Source organism: Thalassophryne amazonica, chromosome 11 (genome assembly GCF_902500255.1).
Source record: "Thalassophryne amazonica chromosome 11, fThaAma1.1, whole genome shotgun sequence".
Taxonomy (NCBI): Eukaryota; Metazoa; Chordata; class Actinopteri; order Batrachoidiformes; family Batrachoididae; genus Thalassophryne; species Thalassophryne amazonica.
Window position 1 is genome coordinate 86,849,044 of NC_047113.1, and position 27,938 is coordinate 86,876,981.

At 43.8% G+C, this 27,938-nt stretch overlaps 1 protein-coding gene across 1 annotated transcript in view; it reads left to right on the forward strand.

The window, feature by feature from the left end:
• The window catches only part of snx25 (sorting nexin 25), a 98,072-nt gene that overhangs the window by 7,676 nt on the left and 62,458 nt on the right, over positions 1 to 27,938 (forward strand). The window contains exons 3-5 of the mRNA XM_034182325.1: positions 4,411 to 4,495; positions 20,070 to 20,286; positions 23,326 to 23,498. Coding sequence (XP_034038216.1) covers positions 4,411 to 4,495; positions 20,070 to 20,286; positions 23,326 to 23,498 — 475 coding nt within the window. The remainder of the gene's footprint in view (positions 1 to 4,410; positions 4,496 to 20,069; positions 20,287 to 23,325; positions 23,499 to 27,938) is intronic.

The following is a 27,938-nucleotide window of genomic DNA, read 5'->3' on the forward strand; positions in this document are numbered from 1 at the left end:
GAGAACATATAAATTTCCACAGTCATTGATGATATGGGGCTGCATTTCAGGTAAAGGCAGTGGGGAGATGGCTGTCATTACATCATCAATAAATGCACAAGTTTACGTTGATATTTTGGACACTTTTCTTATCCCATCAATTGAAAGGATGTTTGGGGATGATGAAATCATTTTTCAAGATGATAATGCATCTTGCTATAGAGCACAAACTGTGAAAACATTCCTTACAAAAGACACATAGGGTCAATGTCATGGCCTGCAAATAGTCCGGATCTTAATCCAATTGAAAATCTTTGGTGGAAGTTCAAGAAAATGGTCCATGACAAGGCTCCAACCTGCAAAGCTGATCTGGCAACAGCAATCAGAAAAAGTTGGTACCAGATTCATGAAGAGTACTGTTTGTCACTCATTAAGTCCATGCCTCAGAGACTGCAAGCTGTTATAAAAGCCAGAGGTGGTGCAACAAAATACTAGTGATGTGTTGGAGCGTTCTTTTGTTTTCATGATTCCATAATTTTTTCCTCAGAATTGAGTGAGTCCATATTTTTTCCCTCTGCTTGGTCTAAAAAAGTAACCGTTACTGACTGCCAAAATTTTTTTTTCCTGATTTCTTGTAGTGTTTCTTAAAGCCAGAAAGTTGCCATTTGAAATGAGTTTAGTTTTGTGTCGTGTCTGTGATTTGTTTTTTTTCTACAAAATTAAACAACTGAATGAACATCCTCCGAGGCCGGTGATTCCATAATTTTTGCCAGGGGTCCCCACATTCTACCGTATGACCTTTACACTGGCATGGATGTGAAGCAAAACATTCACGAGAAGGTACTACAGTCCTTTTTGAAAGTCTGATAACATTGAACACACAAAGGTCAAAGTTATAATAGCCTATTGTACTTTCTGCAGAAGAGTGGTGTGGCTAATTGTGTAAATGTGGTCTGCGAGGCCATTAAATACATCACAAGAAGACAAAAGACACTCATCACAAAAAATTCCATCATTGTAAGCTGTCTTATTCATGTTCTTTTATTTGGTTATTGTGTACCCGTGATTTCTGGTGGTACTGCTCCATTACATCTTACGTCCATGTCGTAAGCTTTCAGAAGACAGACAGACAGATATGGACAAAATGAATGCAGAGTGCAGACAAAAGGCTCCTTCTGTGTCTGTGTTGAACGTTGAGCATAAATGAGCTTTTAGTGTTTGTAGATAATTGAGCACATGAGTCTTACTTCTCCGGCTGTCACAATTAGTCAACATAATCTATTATGTCACCACATCAGTGACATGATACAGTGGCCCGTCAGGGAAGAATTTTTATTTTTAGTCACACCAAAGAAAAATAACACTGGTAAAATAATGAACACCAAATATCAATTTGGAAATCCAATAATCATATTGGAGCATTTGCAGTGCTTCAGTCATCCCTGAGGTGCTGAGGCTGGCGTGCAATGGTGAAAAACGTATGGAACCAAAATGGATTACTTGAAGAAGAAAATGGAAGATACGAGGTCTATTAGAAAAGTATCCGACCTTATTATTTTTTTAAAAAAACCATATGGATTTGAATCACGTGTGATTGCGTCAGACAAGCTTGAACCCTCGTGCACATGCGTGAGTTTTTTCATGCCTGTCGGTTGCGTCATTGGCCTGTGAGCAGGCTTTGAGTGAGGTGTGGTCCACCCCTCTTGGCGGATTTTTATTGCAAATAAATGTCTGAACGATTTGGAGCTTTGCTGCATCAATTTTTTTCCAGAAACTGTGAGAGACCTCCAGGTGGACACCGTAGGAAAAATTAATATGGCTTTCAGGGACGATTTTATGGGGATTAAACAGATTACAGAGTTTTACTGGTGCTTTAAGGACTGCCCACAACTCCTGAGAGCGCGGCGCGCTCCCAGCCCCCATCGACAGGCTGACACCCCGCTGGAACAACCAGATCATTTCCAACATGAAAGCTTTGTTGATCCGGGACCTCGTCTGACTTTCACAAAAAGGCAGAAGATGTGGACATCTGCACTTTTTCGGCACATTCCACCATTACAGGAGTTTTTTTCATGGAAAGAAAAGCGGAGGGACGTGCCACGGAGCCGTTCATTACGCGGGACAAAACCACCTCGGTGTTGGTCTCACAGGACGGCTTAAAGGTGGCTTTCAGACGGATTCCGGTTGCTTTCCAGTCGTGTGAATATCCGATTGTGATTGTGCATGAGCTGGACATGCCAGAACATGTCCCGTGAGGCTTCATCACGGCGTTGCTTTGCGCCGAGCGGCTGCACCGCGACGCGCGGTGGAGCCGCTTCTCTTTCCATGACAAAAACTCCTGTAACAGTGAAATGTGCCGTTCATTTTTAAACTGGACGCTGTCTTGATCCCGTATGTCATCTGACTAGCACAGGAATTGTGAAAAGACGTGGACATCAGCACGTTTTCGGTACATTAAGACAGACGTGCGGAGGAGTTCCGCGCTCTCACTGAAGTGGTGAATGATCTTCTACTTGCAGTGGATTTGGACACCACTACGGTTCTGGTGCTGTTGGATCTCAGTGCTGCGTTTGATACCGTGGATCAACATATTCTACTCGATAGGCTTGAGAATCATTTTTGGATTACTGGGAGTGTCCTTTCATGGTTGACGTCATACCTGATCAGTGGTTCTCACTGTGTTTTGTACAGTAACACTCCCTCTAACCTTAGTGACATGAAATTTGGGGTTTCACAGGGGTCTGTCTTAGGCCCACCGCTTTTCTCCCTTTATATAGCACCCCTTGGGGACATAGTGCGGCGTTTTGGGGTTACCTTTCACTGCTATGCTGATGATACTCCAGTTATACATGACAATAACTGCTGGTAATCTCATCCACATAAAATCCTTAGAAGATTACCTTGCATCAGTGAGAAGCTGGATGTCTAGCAACTTCCTACTTTTAAACTCTGATAAGACTGAAATAATGGTTCTTGGCCCAGTGAGACATCAGCATCAATTTGATCAGTTAACGCTTAGCCTAGGCTCGTGTGTCATACATCACACTGACAAAGTGATGAACCCTGGAGTAATTTTTGATCCTACGTTGTCCTTTGACCTCCACATTAGAGATATTATGAGACTGCTTTCTTCCACCTGCGAAATATAGCGAAGATTCATCCCATCCTGTCTATGGCTGATGCTGAGACCCTGATCCATGCGTTTATCTCTTCTAGATTGAACTCTTGCAATATTCTATTTTCTGGTTTACTACAGTCCAGCATTAGGGCTCTCCAATTGGTTCAAAATGCTGCAGCCAGACTTTTGACATGAAGCAGAAAGTTCGACCACATTATGCCCATTTTGGCATCTCTTCACTGGCTTCCTGTTCCAGTGAGATCAGATTTTAAGGTTCTGGTACTAGCCTATAAATATGTTCACGGACTGGCACCTTCCTACCTAGCTGACCTAATTAAACCCTATGTACCGACCCGGGCTTTGCGTTCTCAAGGTGCAGGACTACTTTGTGTCCCTACGGTGAATAAGAAGTCTGCGGGTCACAGAGCTTTCTCTTATTGTGCTCCTGTTCTGTGGAATGATCTCCCTGTGTCAATAATGTGGACACTTTTAAGTCCAGACTTAAGATGCAATTATTTTCCCTTTCGTACTAGCATAGTATGTTTCTATGCTTTTTAATTTTTTAATTAATTTTATTTGGAAACAGAGCGGGTCGCAACCTCAACTTTATCTAAATTCCTTTTAGTGAAGCTTAGGGCTAGTGGCTGGCAATCACCTTAGTATTTCTCCTGTTTTACTTGTTGCTTAATGCTGACAAATTACACTGTATTTGTTGTCTTTCTGATGCTTGATTCTGCTTTTTTCTTTTCTCTCTGTTTGAGGTGCGGCTCCATCCAGAGATGGGTGTGGTGTCTGTTTCAGAAACTGTCCTGTGCACCGGCAACATTTCCTGTATGTTCGTTTTCTGAATTGTTTTGTAATTTGTGTCTGTGGCATGGCCCAAGCAGAGGGTCACCCCCTTGAGTCTGGTCTGCTTGAGGTTTCTTCCCCAGAGGGAGTTTTTTCTTACCACTGTTGCTCTTGGGGTTAGTAAGGTTAGACCTTACTCATGTGAAGTGCGTTGTGATTTGCTGATTTGCTGCTATATGCAAATGAGACAAACGATCAATATCATGTGACACATAAACCACCAATAAAATGACAAGGATCTATTTAAGTGTTATAAATTCATGTTCGGTGGAATTATCGATAGTGACATTGCGTAAACATTATCATAACTATTTCTCTGGTGGGCATGAATTATGAATTGTGGCAAATATGCACCATTTTGTCCATGTTGTTGTATTTATTAGAAACACGAGTACTTTTTATGTATTTATTTTTCCCCATTATTAGCCATCATTTTGGAACTGTAACCTGAAGTTGTGTTTCAGGCTCGTTTTGTGGTGCCAGTGCAGGACTCAAGCCAGAACAGGAGGGTGGTGGTGTCACACAATGTGGACAAAGCCCTGAAGGAAGGTAATGATCACTGTTTCCTTGGATATTTGCTGTGATGCTATTGGACCTGTTTATTGCCATTTTACTTTTCTGTTGCGAAGTGTGTGAGACATTTGTTTTTGAAGTCACTGACTACGTTTACATGCCGTTAATATTTGGGTTAAGGTCAATATTCCGGTTTCTGAATCATTAGGAATAACCCGTTTACATGCTTGAGCAGACAGAGTTACTCCTGTATACATGGTCACTGGTATCATTTGGAATATCCCCATCGAAACAGCGACGCATGGACAACGTCCAGACGCACGGAGAACGTCTTGACGCAAATATGCGTCATTTCCGTTTCTTCTTCCTTTTTCTACTGTCAATAAAAGACATTATATTCATGTCTTTCACAATACTAATGAAGTATACGGTTTCCTCCTCGCTCCAAAAGTGTGGTGCTGTGCTGCCGCGTTTGGATTTCGCCATACTTCTTTACCTCTGCTTCTGTGGTGTTCGGTGGGTTGCATGCGCCGCATACAAGTAGTTGCAGTACTCAAAAGACCAAGATTCCTTGTGGATAGGACATGCACAGAACACAAAATAATGTTCCTTTCTATGGGGATATCCCGATGCACGTTTATATGGCCTGATATTCGGGTTAGAAAAGGAGCAACCAAGCGTTCATATTCGGGTTTTTAAAAACCGGAATATGAGCATATTCGGGTTTTTGCGGGTGTTTACATGGCCGTGCGCAACCGGGTTATTGCTAATATTCCGGTTATGAAAGGGTTATTGGCTGCATGTAAACGTAGTCACAGAAAAACATAATGTTATCATATACTTTTTTAATGTCAAGGTAAGTAACCTAACCTTACCTCATGGCAAATCGGCTTGTTTGTTATCCTTTTGCTTTTGCTAAACAGCCAGTTTGCAGAAAACAGCATGACAACTTAACTTAATTTCTGTCCTATTTAGAATGAAATCCGGGTAAAAAATAAACACACTTCATTGATGTTCGTTTGGCTGCAGAGGCATGGGTTGCTGCTGTTGTTATTTCTTTATTTTTATTGATCAATTTATACAGCTTCATGATGAAGTGGTATAGAGGAAGATTTGAAAAGAAGACCAAACATTTAGCTACAAATTTCCAGAAGGTACAAGGCTAGGTTTGATCTGTTTTGGTGAAAGAATATCCTTCTCTGCTTGACTCCACTATGAAGCGAAGAGTGGTGATACAAAATTTGCACTGTGCACAATTTTCCAATCACAGCCACATAACCCTATAACTTCTTCTGGGTTGTCTGGGTGTCTTGGTGGCTTATCCAACTCTTCTCCTTCTTGCACAGTCCCTCAGTTTTTGAGAACTGCCTCCGTGGAGATTTACCATAGAGTGCCATACTGTTTGTATTTCTTTGTAATTTATGTAACTAAAGTCCAACACACATTCTGTGGTAGCTTTAACATCAGACAGTCTCATCCACAACTACCACAAAAGACTCCAAGCTGTCACTGATGACATAAATGGCTTCACCTAACCACTAACCATAAGTGGGGGAAAAAAGTTTTTGTGTTATCGTCCATATTTTCTGAAAAATGGGCAAAAAATGCAAAAATTCTGCCAGGGTATGTAAATGTTTGAGCACAATTGTGTATGTACATATCTGTGTGTGTGTGTATGTATGTGTGTGTGTATATATATATATACGAGGTCTATTAGAAAAGTATCCGACCTTATTATTTTTTTCAAAAACCATATGGATTTGAATCACGTGTGATTACATCAGACATGCTTGAACCCTCGTGGGCATGCGAGAGTTTTTTCACGCCTGTCGGTTACGTCATTCGCCTGTGGGCAGTCTTTGAGTGAGGAGTCGTCCACCCGCTCGTCGATTTTTTTCATTGTTTAGGAATGGCTCAGAGACTGTTGCTTTGATAAAATTTTTTTCAAAACTGTAAGGCACAACTGAGTGGACACCATTCAATAAATTCAGCTGGTTTTCGGTAAAAATTTTAACGGCTGATGAGAGATTTTGGTCTGGTAGTGTCGCTTTAAGGACGGTCCACGGCGCCTGACGGCGATCTGCGCTTCAAGGCGGCAGCGTCTCGCCGTTTCAAGTTGAAAACGTCCACATTTCAGGCTCTGTTGACGCAGTAAGTCGTCAGAGAACAGAGAACTTTCAGAAGAAGTCGGCATGAGGAGTTTATTCGGACATTCCATTGTTAACGGTCATTTTGTAATGAAAGAACGTGCGGGCAGAGTCGCATGTCGGGCTGGACCCGACCGCGGGGGGTCGCGGCAGGAAAAACACCTCCGTTGGAAATCTTAAGGGGCAAGTTGGAACATGCCCAAGCTGTTAAACAATTTCTCAGTTACTCACTTGTTGAAAGCCATTAAAAGCCGCCTGAATTCTACAAATGGTTTTCAACACGGAGGTGTTTTTCCTGTCGCGGCGCACACAGATTTGCCGAGTCGTCACGGAAACGACTCGGCGAATTTGCGCGTACGTCTTTCATTAAAAAAATGTCCTTAAACAGTGGAATGTCCGCATAAATTCCTCATGCCGGCCTCTTCTGAATCTTCTCTGTTCTCTCACAATGTCCTGGGTGAATTAAGCCTTAAATTAGGATGTTTTCAGCTCGAAACAGGCCGACGACAGCGCCTGGAAGCGCTGCAGGACGTCCCGCTCCGTGGGAAGTCCTTACACCGACAGAAACACCCCATAATCTCTCATCAGCCGTTAAACTTTTCACAGAAAACCAGCTTAATTTCTCGAATAGTGTCCACTCGGATATTCCTCACAGGTCCAGAAAAAATTTTGATAAAGCAACGCGCGCCGTCTCGAGCAGCGTGTGAAACAAAGGAATTCAGCCGAGAGGGCGGGACCACATCTCACTCAAGGCCTGCCCACAGGGAAATGACGTCACCGACACACGTGAAAAAACTCACGCATGCGCACGAGGGTTCAAGCATGATTGGTGTAATCGCATGTCATTCAAATCCATATAGTTAAAAAAAAAATAAAAGGGTCGGTTTATTATCTAAGAGACCTCGTATATATATCTCTTCATGTGCAGTCAAATCCTTTCACCCACTTAAAAGTAAAAAATAACATTCAAAAAAGTTGTTTCATGTCAATACGGCTCAGCTGTTGACAACTTAACTTAAATATGTTTGCAGTTGTTCAATTTTTTTTCTTCCATTTGTACCCTAACCTCTGTGATAAACCTGGGGCTGTTGCTACTTTGGGATGTAGACAATTACTTGCGACCATTGTGTGGTTACTACCTGTGCCAGAGAAGTTGGCGGAGGTTCTGTTTTCGCCCATTTGTTTTCTGTTAGTCAGCATGTATGGTTTTTTTTTCCTTTCTTTTTTGTTATCATTGCATTTTTCACTTTCAGCTTTCACACAGTTTACATCACAGACTCTTTTAAGTCCACATATAGAAGTCATATGGAGACACCTTTCAGCATAAAAAGGGTCAAAGTCACAGGAAGGTGAAACACATAATTCATGAAAACAACTTTCCTGGTCGTAATTTTTGAAATTTTGCCTCCAAACTTCGCAGGATGATAATAGGTGGTCTGGTGCATAACCATTACCAGGGATAAACATTCAACCTTGACCTTCAGGGTTTGCTTTAAGGTCAAAGATGACCTACAAGTGGGTCAAATTTAATATTTGAGTAAAACGTTGTGTAATACACCAAATTAAATAGCTTGCTAAGAGGGTTCAGAATATATCAACAGTTTTGCGTTATGATATCGTTTAGTGATGTTGTCATGAGAAAAATGTGCAAAATGTTGATTTTTGTTTTTTGTTTTTTTGAAGTGTGTGAAAAAGCATGCAAATCATCTTTGATCGTCTTCAAAGCGGACAAGTTGCCACTTGAGAAAGGCTTCTTTTGGTGTTAGAAATATGTAAGGTCAAAGGTCAACGTCACAGGAATGACACACTAAAATCACTCCCCAGAAAAACAGTCCTGGTAGCAACTTCTGTTTTTTTGCCTCCACATTTCACATATATATGGTGAATTGCCTAGCCCATAAGCCACCTGGGATAAGTGATTGACCTTGACCTTCAGGATTTACCTGGTGGTCAAGGATAACCTACAAGTAGGTCAAATATCATATTTAAGTAAAACTTGTCGTATAATACAGATTATTAGGGCTTGATGAGAGGATTCAGAACATATCAAATGTTATGCGTTGTGATGTGATTTGGTGATGTTTCGATGAGGAAAAAATGCTAAATTTAGATATTTAAGGGTGTGAAAAAGCATGCAAGTAATCTTGGATCATCTTCAAAATGGACATGTTGAAACTTGAAGAAAACATCTCTTGACATGCAAAAAAATTGAGGTCAAGGATCAAGGTCACAATATGGTCAAAGACCAAGCTCAGTAAAGGAACATTCCTGAAGGCCTTTTCTTGAATTTTTGCATCCAAATATCAGGGAATTATAGGGGTTGTCCTTGCAAAAAATACCGTTACCTCAGAAAAGCAAATGACCTTGACCTTCCGGGCTTGTCGTGAGGTCAGATATGACCTACACCTAGGTCAAATTTCCAGTCTGAGTGAAACATGTCGGTACATTAAATAAAAGGTCTTGGTTAGTGCTTTCCAAAGATGATATGATTGTTCAGGTATGACATCACTGAGCGACATTATGATGGAAAGACTAGCTCAAATTACGTTAAAAGATTTGGTGCAAAATGCACCCGTGAACACTTGGTGAATATCTTCTCTTGACACACAATGTGAGCATCTAAAGATCTTGTCAGTTCCTCTTCATGGCAGTCGTTCCTCATGGTAGTTACATCAGTCCGTAGTGGCCAGCGTCCTCTTTTACACTGTGTTGTGCTGGGGGGGGGCACAAACTGAAAGTACATCTCTACAACTTGATATAAATTAATAAAAAATATAAATGCCAAGATGATGGGTTGCATAAGTAATCAGCTCCTTTGGTATAATACCTGTAAATAATCAGCCCCTGGGGCCCGGCCGGGCTCAGCCCGAAAGAGCGACGTGGGCCCACCCTCCTGTGGGTTCACCACCTGCAGAGGGGGCCATGGGGGTCGGGTGCAGAGAGGATTGGGTGGCGGTCGAGGGCGGGTGGCCCGGCGGCCCAGTCCATGCTCACAGCCCCTGGCTGTTGGGACGTGGAATGTCACCTCGCTGGGGGGGAAGGAGCCTGAGCTTGTGCGGGAGGTTGAGAGATACCGACTAGAGATAGTCGGGCTCACCTCCACTCACAGCTTGGGCTCTGGTACCCAACTCCTGGAGAGAAGCTGGACGCTTCATTTTTCTGGCGTTGCCCACGAGGAGAGGCGGAGAGCTGGGGTCGCATTGCTTATTGCTCCCCAGCTCAGTCGCCATGTGTTGGAGTTTACTCCAGTGAACGAGAGGGTCGCGTCCCTACGCCTTCGGGTCGGGGACAGGTCTCTCACCGTTGTCTCGGCCTACGGGCCGAGCGGCAGTGCAGAGTACCCGACCTTCTTGGAGTCCCTGGGAGGGGTACTAGATATTGCTCCGACTGCGGACTCCATTGTTCTCCTGGGGGATTTCAACGCCCACGTGGGCGGCGACAGTGAGACCTGGAGGGGGTGATCGGGAAGCACGGCCTCCCCGATCTGAACCTGAGTGGTGTTCAGTTGTTGGACTTCTGTGCTAGTCACAGTTTGTCCATCACGAACACCATGTTCGAGCACAAGGGTGTCCATAAGTGCGCGTGGCACCAGGACACCCTGAGCCGGAGGTCGATGATTGACTTTGTAGTCGTATCATCTGACTTTCGGCCACGTGTCTCGGACACTCGAGTGAAGAGAGGGGCAGAGCTGTCGACCGATCACCACCTGGTGGTGAGTTGGATCCGCTGGGAGTGGAGGAAGCCGGTCAGACCTGGCAGGGCCAAACATATTGTGAGGGTCTGCTGGGAATGACTGGCGGAACCCTCTGTCAGCGAGGTCTTCAACTCCCACCTCCGGGAGAGCTTCTCCCAGATCCCGGGGGAGGTTGGAGACATGGAGTCCGAGTGGACCATGTTCTCCACCTCCATTGTTGATGCGGCCGCTCGTAGCTGTGGCCACAAGGTCTATGGTGCTTGTCGCGGCGGCAATCCCCGAACCCGGTGGTGGACGCCGGAAGTAAGGGATGCCGTCAAGCTGAAGAAGGAGTCCTACTTATCTTTGTTGGTAGGTGGGACCCCGGAGGCAGCTGACAGGTACTGGCAGGCCAAGTGTGCCGCAGCCCGTGTGGTCGCAGAGGCAAAAACTCGGGTCTGGGAGGAGTTCGGGGAGGCCATGGAGGAGGACTGTCCGTCGGCCTCGAAGAGATTCTGGCAAACCGTCTGGCGCCTCAGGAGGCGGAAGCAGCTCTCCACCAGCACTGTTTGAGGTGCAGGTGGGGAGCTGTTGACCCTGACTGGGGATGTTGTCGGGCGGAATATTTCGAGGATCTCCTCAATCCCATCGTCACGTCTTCCGAAGAGGAAGCAGAGACTGGGGACTCAGAGGCAGACTCATCCATTACCCAGGCCGAAGTCACCGAGGTGGTTAGAAAGCTCCTCGGTGGCAATGTTCCTGGGGTGGATGAAATCCGTCCTGAGCTGAGTACCTTAAGTCTCTGGATGTTGTGGGACTGTCTTGGCTGAAACGCCTCTGCAGCATCGCGTGGCGATCGGGGACAGTGCCTCTGGATTGGCAAACTGGGGTGGTGGTCCCTCTGTTTAAGAAGGGGGACCGGAGGGTGTGTTCCAACTATAGGGGGATCACACTCCTCAGCCTCCCCGGTAAGGTCTATTCCAGAGTACTGGAGAGGAGAATTCGACAGATGGTTGAACCTCAGATTCAGGAGGAGCAGTGTGGTTTTCATCCTGGTCTTGGCACACTGGACCAGCTCTACACGCTCCATCGGGTGCTTGAGGGTTCATGGGAGTTCGCCCAACCCATGTGTTTTGTGGATCTGGAGAAGGCGTTCGACTGTGTCCCTCGGGGCACCCTGTGGGGGGTGCTCCGGGAGTCCGGGGTCCTTTGCTAAGGGCTATCCGGTCCCTGTACAACCGCAGCAGGAGCTTGGTTTGCATTGCCGGTAGTAAGTCAAACCTGTTTCCAGTGCACGTTGGCCTCCGCCAGGGCTGCCCTTTGTCACCGGTTCTGGTCATTATTTTTATGGACAGAATTTCTAGGCACAGCCAGGGTGTAGAGGGGGTCTGGTTTGGGAACCACAGAATCTCGTCTCTGCTGTTTGCGGACGATGTGGTTCTGTTGGCTTCGTCAAATCAGGACCTTCAGCGTGCACTGGGGTGGTTTTCAGCCGAGTGTGAAACGTCCGGGATGAAAATCAGCACCTCCAAATCCGAGGCCATGGTTCTCGACCGGAAAAAGGTGCTTTGCCCTCTTCAGGTCGGTGGAGTGTCCTTGCCTCAAGTGGAGGAGTTTAAGTATCTCGGGGTCTTGTTCACGAGTGAGGGACAGATGGAGCGTGAGATCGATAGATGGATCAGTGCAGCATCTGCAGTGATGCGGTCACTGTATCGGACCGTCGTGGTGAAGAGAGAGCTGAGTAGGGGGCAAAGCTCTCAATTTACCGATCGATCTACGTTCCGATCCTCACCTATGGTCATGAGATTTGGCTCATGACCAAAAGAACGAGATTGCGAGTACAAGCGGCCGAGATGAGTTTCCTCCTCAGAGTGGCTGGGTGCTCCCTTAGAGATAGGGTGAGGAGCTCGGTCACTCGGGAGGAGCTCGGAGTCGAGCCGCTACTCCTCCACATCAAAAGGAGTAATTTGAGGTGGCTCGGGCATCTTTTCCGGATGCCCCCTGGACGCCTCGCCGGAGAGGTGTTCCGGGCACGTCCCATTGGGAGGAGGCCCCGGGGAAGACCCAGGACACGCTGGAGGGACTACATCTCTCGGCTGGCTTGGGAACGCCTTGGTTCCCCCGGAGGAGCTGGGGGAGGTGTGTGTGGATTGGGAGGTCTGGCCGGCCTTGCTTGAGCTGCTGCCCCCGCGACCCGACTCCGGATAAAGCGGAAGAAAATGGATGGATGGATGGATGGAAATAATCAGTTTAATTGGCAGTTTTCTTAATTGCCAGGATTTTATTAAAAAGAAGACTTGAAAGCTACAGTTTGCCAGAAGGTACAGCTGAGATGCAAACCTAGATTTAATGTTTTGGTGAAAGAAAACCCTCCTCTGTACCACTTCATCATGAAGCTGTATAACTTGGGATACAAAATGCAAAACATCTACAATTTCTCCAATCACAGCCACAGAAGTCTGTAACGTCTTCTGGGTTGTCTTGGTGGCTTTCCTCACTCTTCTCCTTCTTGCACAGTCAGTTTTTGAGAACTGTCTACTCCACACAGATTTACCATAGAGTGCCATACTGTTTGTAGTTCTTCATAACTGATGTAAATAAAGATCAAAACATATTCAGTGACTTGGAAATGTTCATGTATCCATCCCCTGACTTGTCTGAAGAAAACTGGCAATTAAACTGATTATTTACAGGTATTATACCAAAGGGGCTGATTACTTATGCAACCCATCATCTTGGCATTTATATTTTTAATTAATTTGTATTAAGTTGTAGAGATTTACTTTCAGTTTGAGTCTAAGGAATATAACTTAGAAATTTTATATTGAGAAGCCTGATTTACTTTATGTATTTGAAATGCCATAAACAAATTAAAATGCGTGAAATACCAAGGGGTATGAATACTTTTGCAAGCCACTGTATTTACTTCATGCATTTGATCACATCTAGTTAGTAGTTTAGTAGCTACCTAAACTCTGTAAGGGAGTTAGAGTATCTTGTCAATAGTTTTACATCCTCATTGAAGACAACTTTGGATGCTGTAGCTCCTCTTAAAAAGAGAGCTTTAAATCAGAAGTGTCTGACTCCGTGGTATAACTCACAAACTCGTAGCTTAAAGCAGATAACCCGTAAGTTGGAGAGGAAATGGTGTCTCACTAATTTAGAAGATCTTCACTTAGCCTGGAAAAAGAGTTTGTTGCTCTATAAGAAAGCCCTTCGTGAAGCTAGGACATCTTTCTACTCATCACTAATTGAAGAAAATAAGAACAACCCCAGGTTTCTTTTCAGCACTGTAGCCAGGCTGACAAAGAGTCAGAGCTCTATTGAGCTGAGTATTCCATTAACTTTAACTAGTAATGACTTCATGACTTTCTTTGCTAACAAAATTTTGACTATTAGAGAAAAAATTACTCATAACCATCCCAAAGATGTATCGTTATCTTTGGCTGCTTTCAGTGATGCCGGTATTTGGTTAGACTCTTTCTCTCCGATTGTTCTGTCTGAGTTATTTTCATTAGTTACTTCATCCAAACCATCAACATGCTTATTAGACCCCATTCCTGCCAGGCTGCTCAAGGAAGTCCTACCATTATTTAATGCTTCAATCTTAAATATGATCAATCTATCTTTGTTAGTTGGTTATGTACCACAGGCCTTTAAGGTGGCAGTAATTAAACCATTACTTAAAAAGCCATCACTTGACCCAGCTATCTTAGCTAATTATAGGCCAATCTCCAACCTTCCTTTTCTCTCAAAGATTCTTGAGAGGGTAGTTGTAAAACAGCTAACTGATCACCTGCAGAGGAATGGTCTATTTGAAGAGTTTCAGTCAGGTTTTAGAATTCATCATAGTACAGAAACAGCATTAGTGAAGGTTACAAATGATCTTCTTATGGCTTCGGACAGTGGACTTATCTCTGTGCTTGTTCTGTTGGACCTCAGTGCTGCTTTTGATACTGTTGACCATAAAATTTTATTACAGAGATTAGAGCATGTCATAGGTATTAAAGGCATTGTGCTGCGGTGGTTTGAATCATATTTGTCTAATAGATTACAGTTTGTTCATGTAAATGGGGAATCTTCTTCACAGACTAAAGTTAATTATGGAGTTCCACAAGGTTCTGTGCTAGGACCAATTTTATTCACTTTATACATGCTTCCCTTGGGCAGTATTATTAGACGGTATTGCTTAAATTTTCATTGTTACGCAGATGATACCCAGCTTTATCTATCCATGAAGCCAGAGGATACACACCAATTAGCTAAACTGCAGGATTGTCTTACAGACATAAAGACATGGATGACCTCTAATTTCCTGCTTTTAAACTCAGATAAAACTGAAGTTATTGTACTTGGCCCCACAAATCTTAGAAGCATGGTGTCTAACCAGATCGTTACTCTGGATGGCATTTCCCTGATCTCTAGTAATACTGTGAGAAATCTTGGAGTTATTTTTGATCAGGATATGTCATTCAAAGCGCATATTAAACAAATATGTAGGACTGCCTTTTTGCATTTACGCAATATCTCTAAAATCAGAAAGGTCTTGTCTCAGAGTGATGCTGAAAAACTAATTCATGCATTTATTTCCTCTAGGCTGGACTATTGTAATTCATTATTATCAGGTTGTCCTAAAAGTTCCCTAAAAAGCCTTCAGTTGGTTCAGAATGCTGCAGCTAGAGTACTGACGGGGACTAGCAGGAGAGAGCATATCTCACCCGTGTTGGCCTCCCTTCATTGGCTTCCTGTTAATGCTAGAATAGAATTTAAAATTCTTCTTCTTACTTATAAGGTTTTGAATAATCAGGTCCCATCTTATCTTAGGGACCTCGTAGTACCATATTACCCCATTAGAGCGCTTCGCTCTCAGACTGCAGGCTTACTTGTAGTTCCTAGGGTTTGTAAGAGTAGAATGGGAGGCAGAGCTTTCAGGCTCCTCTCCTGTGGAACCAGCTCCCAATTCAGATCAGGGAGACAGATACCCTCTCTACTTTTAAGATTAGGCTTAAAACTTTCCTTTTCGCTAAGGCTTATAGTTAGGGCTGGATCGGGTGACCCTGGACCATCCCTTGGTTATGTTGCTTTAGACGTAGACTGTGGGGGGGTTCCCATGATGCACTGTTTCTTTCTCTTTTTGCTCCGTATGCATCACTCTGCATTTAATCATTAGTGATCGATCTCTTTTTCCTGGTTCTTTCCCTCAGCCTCAACCAGTCTCAGCAGAAGTCTGCCCCTCCCTGAGCCTGGTTCTGCTGGAGGTTTCTTCCTGTTAAAAGGGAGTTTTTCCTTCCCACTGTGGCCAAGTGCTTGCTCATAGGGGGTCGTTTTGACCGTTGGGGTTTTTCATAATTATTGTATGGCCTTGCCTTGCAATGTGGAGCGCCTTGGGGCAACTGTTTGTTGTGATTTGGCGCTATATAAGAAAAAAGTTGATTGATTGATTGATCTAATTTAGCTTATGAAAAGCCACTTCTAACAGGACTTAAACATAGAAAAATTTTTTCCAAGGTAAAATTTTGTGGAATTGGAGACTAGTGTTAGCGGAGGTTTGCGCTGTACGAGTGCGGTGCTCTCGTTTATATTGCATTGACTCCAACCAAGTGCAGACTTTTTGTTGGACATGTGAGGAGATCATTAATGTGGAATAAAATTGGTAAAAGGAAAATACACAAAAGCAAATCTGTAGTATATTGCTCACTGCAGTAATGTAACATTGAGTCCCTGTTCGCTAGCTAATGGAGTGTTCATTTTTGTAATTTTTTTTTTTTTTTGTAGTAGTATGACTCAGAGTCTGACTCAGTCCCCAGAGTCTGTGCTGTAACATTTTTTTTTTTTGGGCAATCGAAAGAGACACATTTATGAAGCATCACATTTGCAGATGATGCAAAATACCAAACGATGAAGTGTGTCACAGCTCACTTTACTGCTCTCTTTCGAAAGCTGTTTTTATGTCTGAGCATTTGTTGTCTTTAAACGTTTTGTATCAAAATGTTCTACAGACATGGCTTAAAAATGTGTCCCCATTAAATGACATTATTGTTGGCATTGTTGGATTATTGGCATCAAGATATTCGTGTACAAACCAAACGTTACTGGACAAACTTAACTTCTGCATTTCAGAAAACAGCTGTGTGGGCTCTTTTTCTGTCAGTGGTGGTGGCCTTTGACCCTCACGTGGTGGATGACAGGCGCAGTCAGTGGAGCCATATATTTGGCTGCCAAGTAACAGGCCAGCTGTTACACTCAGATTTACACTGTGTGTGTGTGTGTGTGTGTGTGTGTGTGTGTGTGTGTGTGTGTGTGTGTGTGTGTGTGTGTGTGTGTGTGTGTGTGTGTGTGTGTGTGTGTGTGTGTGTGTGTGTGTGTGTGTGTGTGTGTGTGCGCGCGCGCGCATGCACAGGTGCATGCATGTTTTTGAACATCACGTTTGTGTTAATACCGAGCTATATCAACTGAAATTACTCTGTCAGGTCCATAGCTTCCTAGAGGATGCTTCACTGACAACATTCTCATTGTCAAGTAACAACAGCTAGTTAATTCCTTTTTTATTTGTCGGCACGATTAACCAATAACTACTAGGTTGGTTTACATGGAACCTGGTGTGTAGAGCACAGATAAGCTGCTATAGGTCAAAACCTGAATCTCTGACAATAAATTACATTGCAGATTTCATTATTGTATCTTAGAGAGATGGACAATTCAGAGCAAATGTGTATTTAAGAATTACAGTAATGTACTGTGATGAAGTTGCAGGGAGTGATGCAGCTTATGTTTAATGTGCAAATATAAAAATAAACAAAATCAGCCGATATTCCACAGTGCACATACTACACACTATAACCAGTGTCCAAAATTACACACACAAAAATTATGCTAGTCATAGAGATATCTTACAAAGCCAGTCAGCATTCTGCAAAGGATTACAAAATTATGTGACGGTTACTAAGGTTCAATACAAACATGCTGAGAAAATGTCAGTTTCAGAAAGTGCAACTAAAAAAAAAAAAGTGATTATACATAAGCAAAGAAAACTTAGTGTGACACTCAGCGTGCAGTAGAAACCATGAGAGTGCAATTTAATGAATTAATTAATTTTCAAAATTTTCCAGGGGAACATAACACCAGAAAGAGAGAGTATTGAGAGAGCCAAAATGTAAATGTAAATATTCCTCAATGATTAGGTTCGGTTAAAGAATTGAGGAAGGCTAACGTGAGCTTATCTTGATGCAAAAAATCTCCTTTGGACACAGGAGACAAAACACAGCTATGAATTGGAGAAATTAGTTCAGAAATGAAGCATTAACCAAATTCAAGTTAATGTTCATGATCAGATTCAATTTCATAAATATTCTATGACATAAATGTGGTTGTTCCACAGTCTGGGGCCAGCTACCGCAAAAATATGATCACCCCCACCTCATATTTTGACCTCAGAACGTCTAAGTAAAGCTGGCCAGACGCCTGTAATGACCTACTGTAAGTACGGAGAGTTAAAATTTCAGACAGGTAAGGAGGTGCAAGGCCACTAATAGCCTTAAAAAACAAACATTAAAATCCTAAAATCAATTCTATGTTTTATATAAAATATAGGAATCATCATTGATCAGTACCTGTCATTCACATCACATTTTGAAAATCTAGTCACCAAGATGAGGGTTAAATTGGGAACAAATAAATATTTTCCCTCCAGGCAAAGAGAGGTTTGATATTGGCAACTTTTTTTTTGCTTTTACTGGATTATGGTGACATGTTTTTATGAATGTCCCTGATCATTGTCTAAAGAAATTTGACACAGTGTATCGTTGTGCTTTGCATTTTATTCCTGGCTGTGGAAATCGCACACATCATTGTACATTGTATGTCACTCTTAAATGGTTTTGCAGGTTGTCGCATTGGTTGATTGACGGATTTATTTAAATTCATAAAATCATTCTTGGCCTAGATACCGCTTAGCTGGCTATATACACATGTAGAAACTAAAATCAATAAAGATCAATACGGCCTTCTCTTTTGTAATATTTTACCGATGCTGGTCCTGAGAATGAAATCAGATCTCAGCAAAAACATTTAAATATGCTGCTCCTTCGTCCTGGAATAATTTACAGACGGATCTGAAATGGGCAGATCTGATCTCTGTGGGGGAATATACACTCAACAGAAATATAAACGCAACACTTTTGGTTTTGCTCCCATTTTGTATGAGATGAACTCAAAGATCTAAAACTTTTTCCACATACACAATATCACCATTTCCCTCAAATATTGTTCACAAACCAGTTTAAATCTGTGATAGTGAGCACTTCTCCTTTGCTGAGATAATCCATCCCACCTCACAGGTGTGCCATACCAAGATGCTGATTAGACACCATGATTAGTGCACAGGTGTGCCTTAGACTGCCCACAATAGAAGGCCACTCTGAAAGGTGCAGTTTTATCACACAGCACAATGCCACAGATGTCGCAAGATTTGAGGGAGCGTGCAATTGGCATGCTGACAGCAGGAATGTCAACCAGAGCTGTTGCTCGTGTATTGAATGTTCATTTCTCTACCATAAGCCGTCTCCAAAGGTGTTTCAGAGAATTTGGCAGTACATCCAACCAGCCTCACAACCGCAGATCACGTGTAACCACACCAGCCCAGGACCTCCACATCCAGCATGTTCACTTCCAAGATTGTCTGAGACCAGCCACTCGGACAGCTGCTGAAACAATCGGTTTGCATAACCAAAGAATTTCTGCACAAACTGTCAGAAACCGTCTCAGGGAAACTCATCTGCATGCTTGTCGTCCTCATCGGGGTCTCGACCTGACTCCAGTTTGTCGTTGCAACTTCGCACAGCCATTGAAGAGGAGTGGACCAACATTCCACAGGCCACAATTGACAACCTGATCAACTCTATGCAAAGGAGATGTGTTGCACTGCATGAGGCAAATGGTGGTCACACCAGATACTGACTGGTATCCCCCCCAATAAAACAAAACTGCACCTTTCAGAGTGGCCTTTTATTGTGGACAGTCTAAGGCACACCTGTGCACTAATCATGGGGTCTAATCAGCATCTTGGTATGGCACACCTGTGAGGTGGGATGGATTATCTCAGCAAAGGAGGAGTGCTCACTATCACAGATTTAGACTGGTTTGTGAACAATATTTGAGGGAAATGGTGATATTGTGTATGTGGAAAAAGTTTTAGATCTTTGAGTTCATCTCATACAAAATGGGAGCAAAACCAAAAGTGTTGCGTTTATATTTTTGTTGAGTATATGTTGATGTTAAATGACAGAAAATTGCTCCTTTGGTCAATATGCTTTTAAATTTGGCGAAAATCTTGTATTCCGTATGCATTGGATACCGTGGCTAAGTTGTGTGGCAGCTGCCTGTATATTTCTGTCTGTATTGTTGTAACAATCTTTTAATGGTGCCCTCTTGGTTAGGTCAGTCTTGCAAAAGAGATTTGTAATCTCAATTTTTTTTTAAACCTGGTTAACCATTCAAAGTATCATCTATGTAAACAATTTATCTGTGAATCTGTCAGAACTGAAGTCACTCTTATGACCACTGAGTGAATCTTCCGCAACATTAAGGAAATTTAATTTATGACATGGCTTTGAAACATATGTATTGTGTATCATATTCAAATGTTGTTAAAACTTGAGCCTGGTCCACAGTTTTGACAGTTTTATCCTGAACACACTGTACTGAACACAAATACATTTTCAGAATGAAGAGAGCTGACTTGAAAGGGAGATGAAGGAATTGAATTTGTTGTTCTGGTTTTCTCTTTGTGTAGTGTTTGACTATGCCTACAGAGACTACATCCTGTCCTGGTACATTCCCTTGAGTCATGATGAGGGCCAGTTGAACGCTATGCTCTCAGAGGACTGGTGGCAGATGGTTGGACAACTGAGATCGAGACTTGCTGACATAGACCTTGTGAAAGTGGTGTGTTACGACACTGTCAGAATTGTGCACACCCACTTCACGGACCTCAAGGCTGCAACTACAAGGTACTTGTGTAAAGTATAAGCCAGCAGTCATTCTTTGTTGGAGCCACTTTTTGATTGTCTTTCGGCACAGTTGTGGCCATATATCTACATATACCTTGGCTAAAAAAAACTTTGGAATCATTTTTCTCCTGATGCACAAATTCTGTTTCATCAGCCAAGACTGTATGTGACTTAAAGGGCATATATCATTCCAGTCAACACTATCGTTTAAATAAAAAATTATATAGCAGATTATAATTCATTTCTTCCGTCTTTAACTTGTACCGGTCCTGATGTCAAATATATAAAGCTGACCGTGTGTGTGTTCTCTATGCACAGTAATTAAGCACTCGACACCAAACTTGCTGTGGTGACTGTGGGCACCTGGGGGGGGGGGGGGTCACTGGGGCCCTTAGGTTGAAAGCGTACATGCGCGAACACACACACACACACACGGTCAGCCATATATATTAGATCATGACCCGCTCACTGAGCCCTTATTTTTGCAGTTCACGTGGTACTCAGGTCAGGTAGCAAGTATCACACTTTACTTACTACGTAGTACGTAGCAGTTGGCTAGGGTGCACTTTAATTCCAATCCGAACAGGCCAGCGTGCACCGTGTGCCAAATAAAGCGCGTTTTTCCAATTAAAATGTACCTGCTGTGTACGTCATGCCACAGCATTGCAGTGATATGACATGCTGTTAGCTTTTATCATCATACACGTGAGTCTCATGAATGTCACAAAATGCTCTATGAAAATTAATGATGACAAGAAACACACAATGCAGCGTAACTTACTGCACCTCAACTAAAGTGACATGAAATATACAATCTCCATTACCCGTGCGTAGAATGGGTAATTCAGCTAGTAGCTGATGAAGGTAAAATAAACCAGAGTGCGTCTGAAAAATACAAGACAGATTCACAACAGTTTTTATCCATAATCATTTCATAACATTTGGAATAGATTTTTAGCTGTATAGCTCACATGCCTGCATCCAGTTACAGTTTCATATTTGCACTTATGCAAGAATGTCAGTCTGAGTTGCTTTTTGTATTAAGAAGTGGAGGGGGGAAAGCACTAAAATAGGACCAAGTATTAATAAATACTTATCCTGACAGATGCATCCCGCTGAGTTTTCCTCCGGTGTTCGCACACAGCAGCCGTGTAAAATTGCTTCGGCTCTAATTATACATGAATCCATATGTCGTTATCTCCTTTCAAAATTGCAAATTCTACAAACACATTATGGCCAGTAAATATCCGACAGCCAATTGTCCACAGTCATTGATCCAGTAAGGTCATGCCATTAAATGCCTGGAGGCTCGTCAGGTGCCCACATCAAGGCTTTCCTGTTAACATTGCAACAGCAGTCATTTTCTCTGTCTCGTGTCACACACGTGATAACATTCTTCTCTTTCTACGATTAACCTGCAGTCTGGTGTCCACGTCACAGCTCCAGGTGGAGCGCGGCAAAAGAGACATTTTATTTCTGTGACAGCTGAAAAAAAAAAACCCCTCCCTTTCTAAACTTTTGGCAAAGGCAATACAGTTAGTTCTGAATTGAAGGAATACACCCAAGTTTCTTTGCTTTTTTGTTTGTTTGTTTGTTTTTTTAAAGGAGACCTGCATTGAAATAAATGTGGTCAGATTTCAGAAAAGAAATAGCTGATATGTATTTATAAGACCCTTGTGATTGCAGTAAAGTAAATCTGTAAGCCCAAATTTGTAATTCAGCGGAGAAATATTTGTTTAAAAATGACAAATTTGCAGCTAACATTTATCCCTCTGTGAAAACAGTTTGTACATCCGGATCATTTCCATGACGTCGGTGACAAGACGACGCGTTCCCGCCTTCAGTCCGATCCCGCATTGAAATTGCTTTTATCTCTTAGTAATGTTACTGTTATACACATCCTGGTTTCAACATCCAAAAGTAAGCTGCAATGAATGTGAGATACAGCTCTGCTTGCTCAGATCCGGGGATCAGATCAGCGGCGGCATCGACAGCGGGCGACATTATTCCCTGACGCCTCGCTCTCACTGCCCCCGATACGCTTACCGAGTGCATGCGCTTGTTAAATTCCGCCACGGCACTCACACCCCCGTGTCTGCTGTGCAGCCAGCACCACCTCTCTGTCTATTGAATGGAGTTGCAGCCAACTTGGCACAAGTGCAGAGACTACGCTCGCCGTTTTAATGCAGTGCGCGCGGTGACACCTGTTGCTCTCAAGGACAGACTTCTTGCTGCAAAATCCGCAGCGCCGGATCTTGCCTGTGGAAACATTGGACAACTAATAAAAATCACAACTGGTATTGCTGGAACTTAATAAAACCACAGTTATTCACCATTTTCACATTCACTGTCAAAGTCCACAAAAAAAAAAAAATCGAGCTACAAAAATTCTGGTTTTCCCCCATTCATTTCAATGAAAATGACAAATGGGTCTGAGGAGACGGTTTCAAAAGTGATGTCACTGAAGTCAACATTTTCTCACAGGCTCACATTTCTGAGCGTTGAGCAGCAGCAGATGAAATCGAGCTAAATTACCCATGTTTATGACTTAATTTCTCAGGGCACATGGCACCATATATAAAACACAATACATCAACATTTTCATCATTCTTTATTTAGTGAGAATAGTCAGCTCATTTAACATCTCATTTACCAAAAGATATGCACTTTAACCTCTAAATCTCAAGCACCTCCGGGGTCAGTTACAAGGTCTGTTTATTTCTATTACAGATTATTTCAAAATAATAGTAGATTTGTCATTTTTTATATTCATTATCAGTGGCTCATCAGTTTATAAACTCAAAGATGAATGCCTTTTTTTACACGGCACTGAAGATGCCATAAATTAATGGAATTACTTGTAAAAGCTTCTGAAAGCCATACTTATGTGTTAACTGGAAAACCTTTGGCTGTACTTAAGGACCACCTATAGAACCAGTGCCAGGACAAAACAAAACAAAAAACACTCCAAAGAATTAAGACAAGGGTTGTGAAACACTGTTTTATGCCTGTTGGTTTGTGTTTTGTTAATGTGTCCAGACCAGAAGAGTGTGCTCGGCCTTTTCCTCTCCATCCCTGTTTGGCTAGTCCAGACTCAGAGCTGGCCTTCCTTCGCTGTGTAGCCAGAATACTGCTGCTGTGTCTGCTGCCACAAAAGGATGCCAAGTCACATACGCTACGCTCCTGCCTCACAGAAGTTATCACTACTAAGGGTAATGGCATGTCTGTGCACGTGTGGGCTTACTGAACACATACATTCACATAATCATCATCATCATCATCATCATAACTTACGGTGACAAAAGGCACCTGTGACTAGCTGGTACTCTTCTGTCTTCTGGTCTCATCCAGAGGCTCCAGACAGGAAGTAGTCTATCACCTCTCCAGGAGTGTGGTTCTAGAGTGAGTGCTGCACTTTGACACGTGAGCTGAACAGCAGTAGTGTTCAAATGTTTATTTAGTGCTGTACTTGATGGTCTTTCTGTTGTTCAGCAGAAAGGCTCATTTACAGCTATGGACAAATTAGTAAGCTACAGATTGAACTGTTACAAATTCCTCACCCCTTCATGCCTTCCTTCAAGACCACACCTCCAAAACCTGACTGCGCACTGCCTGCTGAGTGTTGGAATAACAACCACGAACAAGAGCTAGACACTGTAGTGTCAGATTTCCAGACTGCAGATTTTCTTCTCTTCCTCCCACTTCACCACCGAGAGAAAGTGTTGTTGAGGAAGGTAGGCAGTGAATTAGAGGGAGAGATGTAGCTTTGAGAAAAACATAGTTAAGCACTAAAATAAACTGTTTCTTTCTGAATGTTTCACAGCAGATGCATTCTAAAACACAAATAAACACAGGTGCACCTCTGCATAACTATGCATAAAGCCTTCAAAAATGATTTGTATTCATATATATGTATGTATGTATATATACTCAACAAAAATACTCAACAAAAATATAAATGCAACACTTTTGGTTTTGCTCCCATTTTGTATGAGATGAACTCAAAGATCTAAAACTTTTTCCACATACACAATATCACCATTTCCCTCAAATATTGTTCACAAACCAGTCTAAATCTGTGATAGTGAGCACTTCTCCTTTGCTGAGATAATCCATCCCACCTCACAGGTGTGCCATATCAAGATGCTGATTAGACACCATGATTAGTGCACAGGTGTGCCTTAGACTGCCCACAATAAAAGGCCACTCTGAAAGGTGCAGTTTTGTTTTATTGGGGGGGGGGGATACCAGTCAGTATCTGCTGTGACCACCATTTGCCTCATGCAGTGCAACACATCTCCTTCGCATAGAGTTGATCAGGTTGTCAATTGTGGTCTGTGGAATGTTGGTCCACTCCTCTTCAATGGCTGTGCGAAGTTGCTGGATATTGGCAGGAACTGGTACACGCTGTCGTGTACGCCAGTCAAGAGCATCCCAAACATGCTCAATGGGTGACATGTCCGGTGAGTATGCCGGCCATGCAAGAACTGGGACATTTTCAGCTTCCAAGAATTGTGTACAGATCCTTGCAACATGGGGCCGTGCATTATCCTGCTGCAACATGAGGTGATGTTCTTGGATGTTGGCACAACAATGGGCCTCAGGATCTCGTCACGGTATCTCTGTGCATTCAAAATGCCATCAATAAAATGCACCTGTGTTCTTCGTCCATAACAGACGCCTGCCCATACCATAACCCCACCACCACCATGGGCCACTCGATCCACAACATTGACATCAGAAACCGCTCACCCAGACGATGCCACACATGCTGTCTGCCATCTGCCCTGAACATTGTGAACCGGGATTCATCCGTGAAGAGAACACCTCTCCAGCGTGCCAAACGCCAGCGAATGTGAGCATTTGCCCACTCAAGTCGGTTACGACGACGAACTGGAGTCAGGTTGAGGCCCCGATGAGGACGACGAGCATGCAGATGAGCTTCCCTGAGACGGTTTCTGACAGTTTGTGCAGAAATTCTTTGGTTATGCAAACCGATTGTTTCAGCAGCTGTCCGAGTGGCTGGTCTCAGATGATCTTGGAGGTGAACATGCTGGCTGTGGAGGTCCTGGGCTGGTGTGGTTACACGTGGTCTGTGGTTGTGAGGCTGGTTGGATGTACTGCCAAATTCTCTGAAACGCCTTTGGAGATGGCTTATGGTAGAGAAATAAACATTCAATACACGAGCAACAGCTCTGGTTGACATTCCTGCTGTCAGCATGCCAATTGCACGCTCCCTCAAATCTTGCGACATCTGTGGCATTGTGCTATGTGATAAAACTGCACCTTTCAGAGTGGCCTTTTATTGTGGACAGTCTAAGGCACACCTGTGCACTAATCATGGTGTCTAATCAGCATTTTGATATGGCACACCTGTGAGGTGGGATGGATTATCTCAGCAAAGGAGAAGTGCTCATTATCACAGATTTAGACTGGTTTGTGAACAGTATTTGAGGGAAATGGTGATATTGTGTATGTGGAAAAAGTTTTAGATCTTTGAGTTCATCTCATACAAAATGGGAGCAAAACCAAAGTATATATGTGTATATATGTATATACCAGGTCTATTAGATAATAAACCGACCCTTTTATTTATTTTTTTAACTATATGGATTTGAATGACGTGCGATTACACCAATCATGCTTGAACCCTCGTGCGCATGCGTGAGTTTTTTCACGCGTGTCGGTGACGTCATTTCCCTGTGGGCAGGCCTTGAGTGAGATGTGGTCCCGCCCTCTCGGCTGAATTCCTTTGTTTCACACGCTGCTCGAGATGGCGCGCGTTGCTTTATCAAAATTTTTTCTGGACCTGTGAGGAATATCTGAGTGGACACTATTCGAGAAATTAAGCTGGTTTTCGGTGAAAAGTTTAACGGCTGATGAGAGATTATGGGGTGTTTCTGTTGGTGTAAGGACTTCCCACGCAGCGGGACGTCATGCAGCGCTTCCAGGCGCCGTTGTTGGCCTGTTTCGACCTGAAAACATCCTAATTTAAGGCTTAATTCACCCAGGATGTCGTGAGAGAACAGAGAAGATTCAGAAGAGGCCGGCATGAGGACTTTATCCTCATGCCGGCCTCTTCTGAATCTTCTCTTCTCTTCTTTGCCGCTCCTACGATGCCCAGGCAGCTGAGGACCTTGCACAGAGACCGCCCTGCAAATCCCCTGCAGCCTACCTCTATGGGTTCGTAGACCGTCTTCCAGCCTCCCTCCCTGCACTCCTCCACCAGTTCCTGGTACTTAGCCCTCTTCCTCTCATTGGCCTCCTCGATGTTTTCTTCCCAGGGCACTGTCAACTCCAGTATGACCAGCTGTTTCGAAGACTGAGAGGTCATGATCATATCTGGGCGAAGGAATGTTGTTGCGATGTGCTGGGGGAACCTCAGCTGCCTACCCAGGTCAACCTGCAACTGCCAGTCAGCTGCTGTGTGGAGTAGTCCTGATGTCGCATGTTGGTTTGCTCTGGGTTTTTCTCCAGCTTTAACAAAGGAGATTGCCTTCTTTGGAGCATGATGGTTCTTGCTGGAGCTGATGGCTGAGGCTACACTCTCAGTGACTGCCTTAAGCACCTGGTCATGGCGCCAGCGATAGCGACCATCTGCCAGAGCCTTTGGGCAGCCACTGAGGAGGTAATCTAAAGAGCCTCTACCAGAGCACAGTGGGCAGGAAGGTGTCTCACTTTTCCCCCACACATGGATGTTCGCTGGACTTGGCAGAGCATCGTAGACAGCTTGCACCAGGAAGCGGACCCGCTGAAAATCTGCCTGCAAGATGTTTGTCCAGGTGATCCTGCGCTGTTGTGCGCTCTCCCACCTTGTCCATGCTCCCTGTTGCCGTAGTCCTACTGCCCTGCTCACCCACTCTTCCTCCACACCCGCTCTGACTTCCTCCTGGATCAGGTGGTGCCTTTCCTTCCCATGGGCCTGGCTGATGAGGCTCTTTGGGAAGTAACCCAAGCCTGCTCTGCCTGTTGCCGCAGTGCCTACCAATGCCTTCTGTCTTAGGCGTGACTCTGCCAGCTCCACTGCTTCCCATGCCTTCCACTTCCTTCCTGTCCTCATCTCGATGCCGGCTGCTGACACTTTGCAGTCCTTTGAGTCCCTGTACTGATGAACTTCTCTGGTGCGTGCCACCGTGAACTCTTCTGTGAGACCACTGAGAGGAAGCTGCAGGATGTTACTCGTTCCGTACAGGGCAGCACTGGTAAGGCTGTGAGGAAGTCCCAGCCACTTTCGAAGAAAGCCACTGATCTTCTTCTCTAGGGTCTCAACTGCTGTTATTGTGACTGCATAAATCAATAGGGGCCACAGGATGCGGGGCAGGATTGAATGCTGGTAGATCCAGGCTTTAAACCTACCAGGCAGGCCAGACTTGTCTACCTTGGTGAGCCAGGCTCCAAGTTCTAAGCTGGCCTTCTGGATGGCTGCTGAGTCCTTCAGGGTGGAGTCGAAGAGTTTCCCCAAACTCTTCACGGGTTGCTCCGTGTTGGTTGGGATGACAGTTCCTGAGATGGAAAAGCGGAACTTGTCACTCACCTTCCCCTTCTTCAGCACCATGGATCGTGATTTGGAGGGCTTGAAGCTCATCCTTGCCTAGGTGATGAGCTTTTCGAGCCCTTGCAGGATCCACCTGCACCCCGGGACTGACATGGTT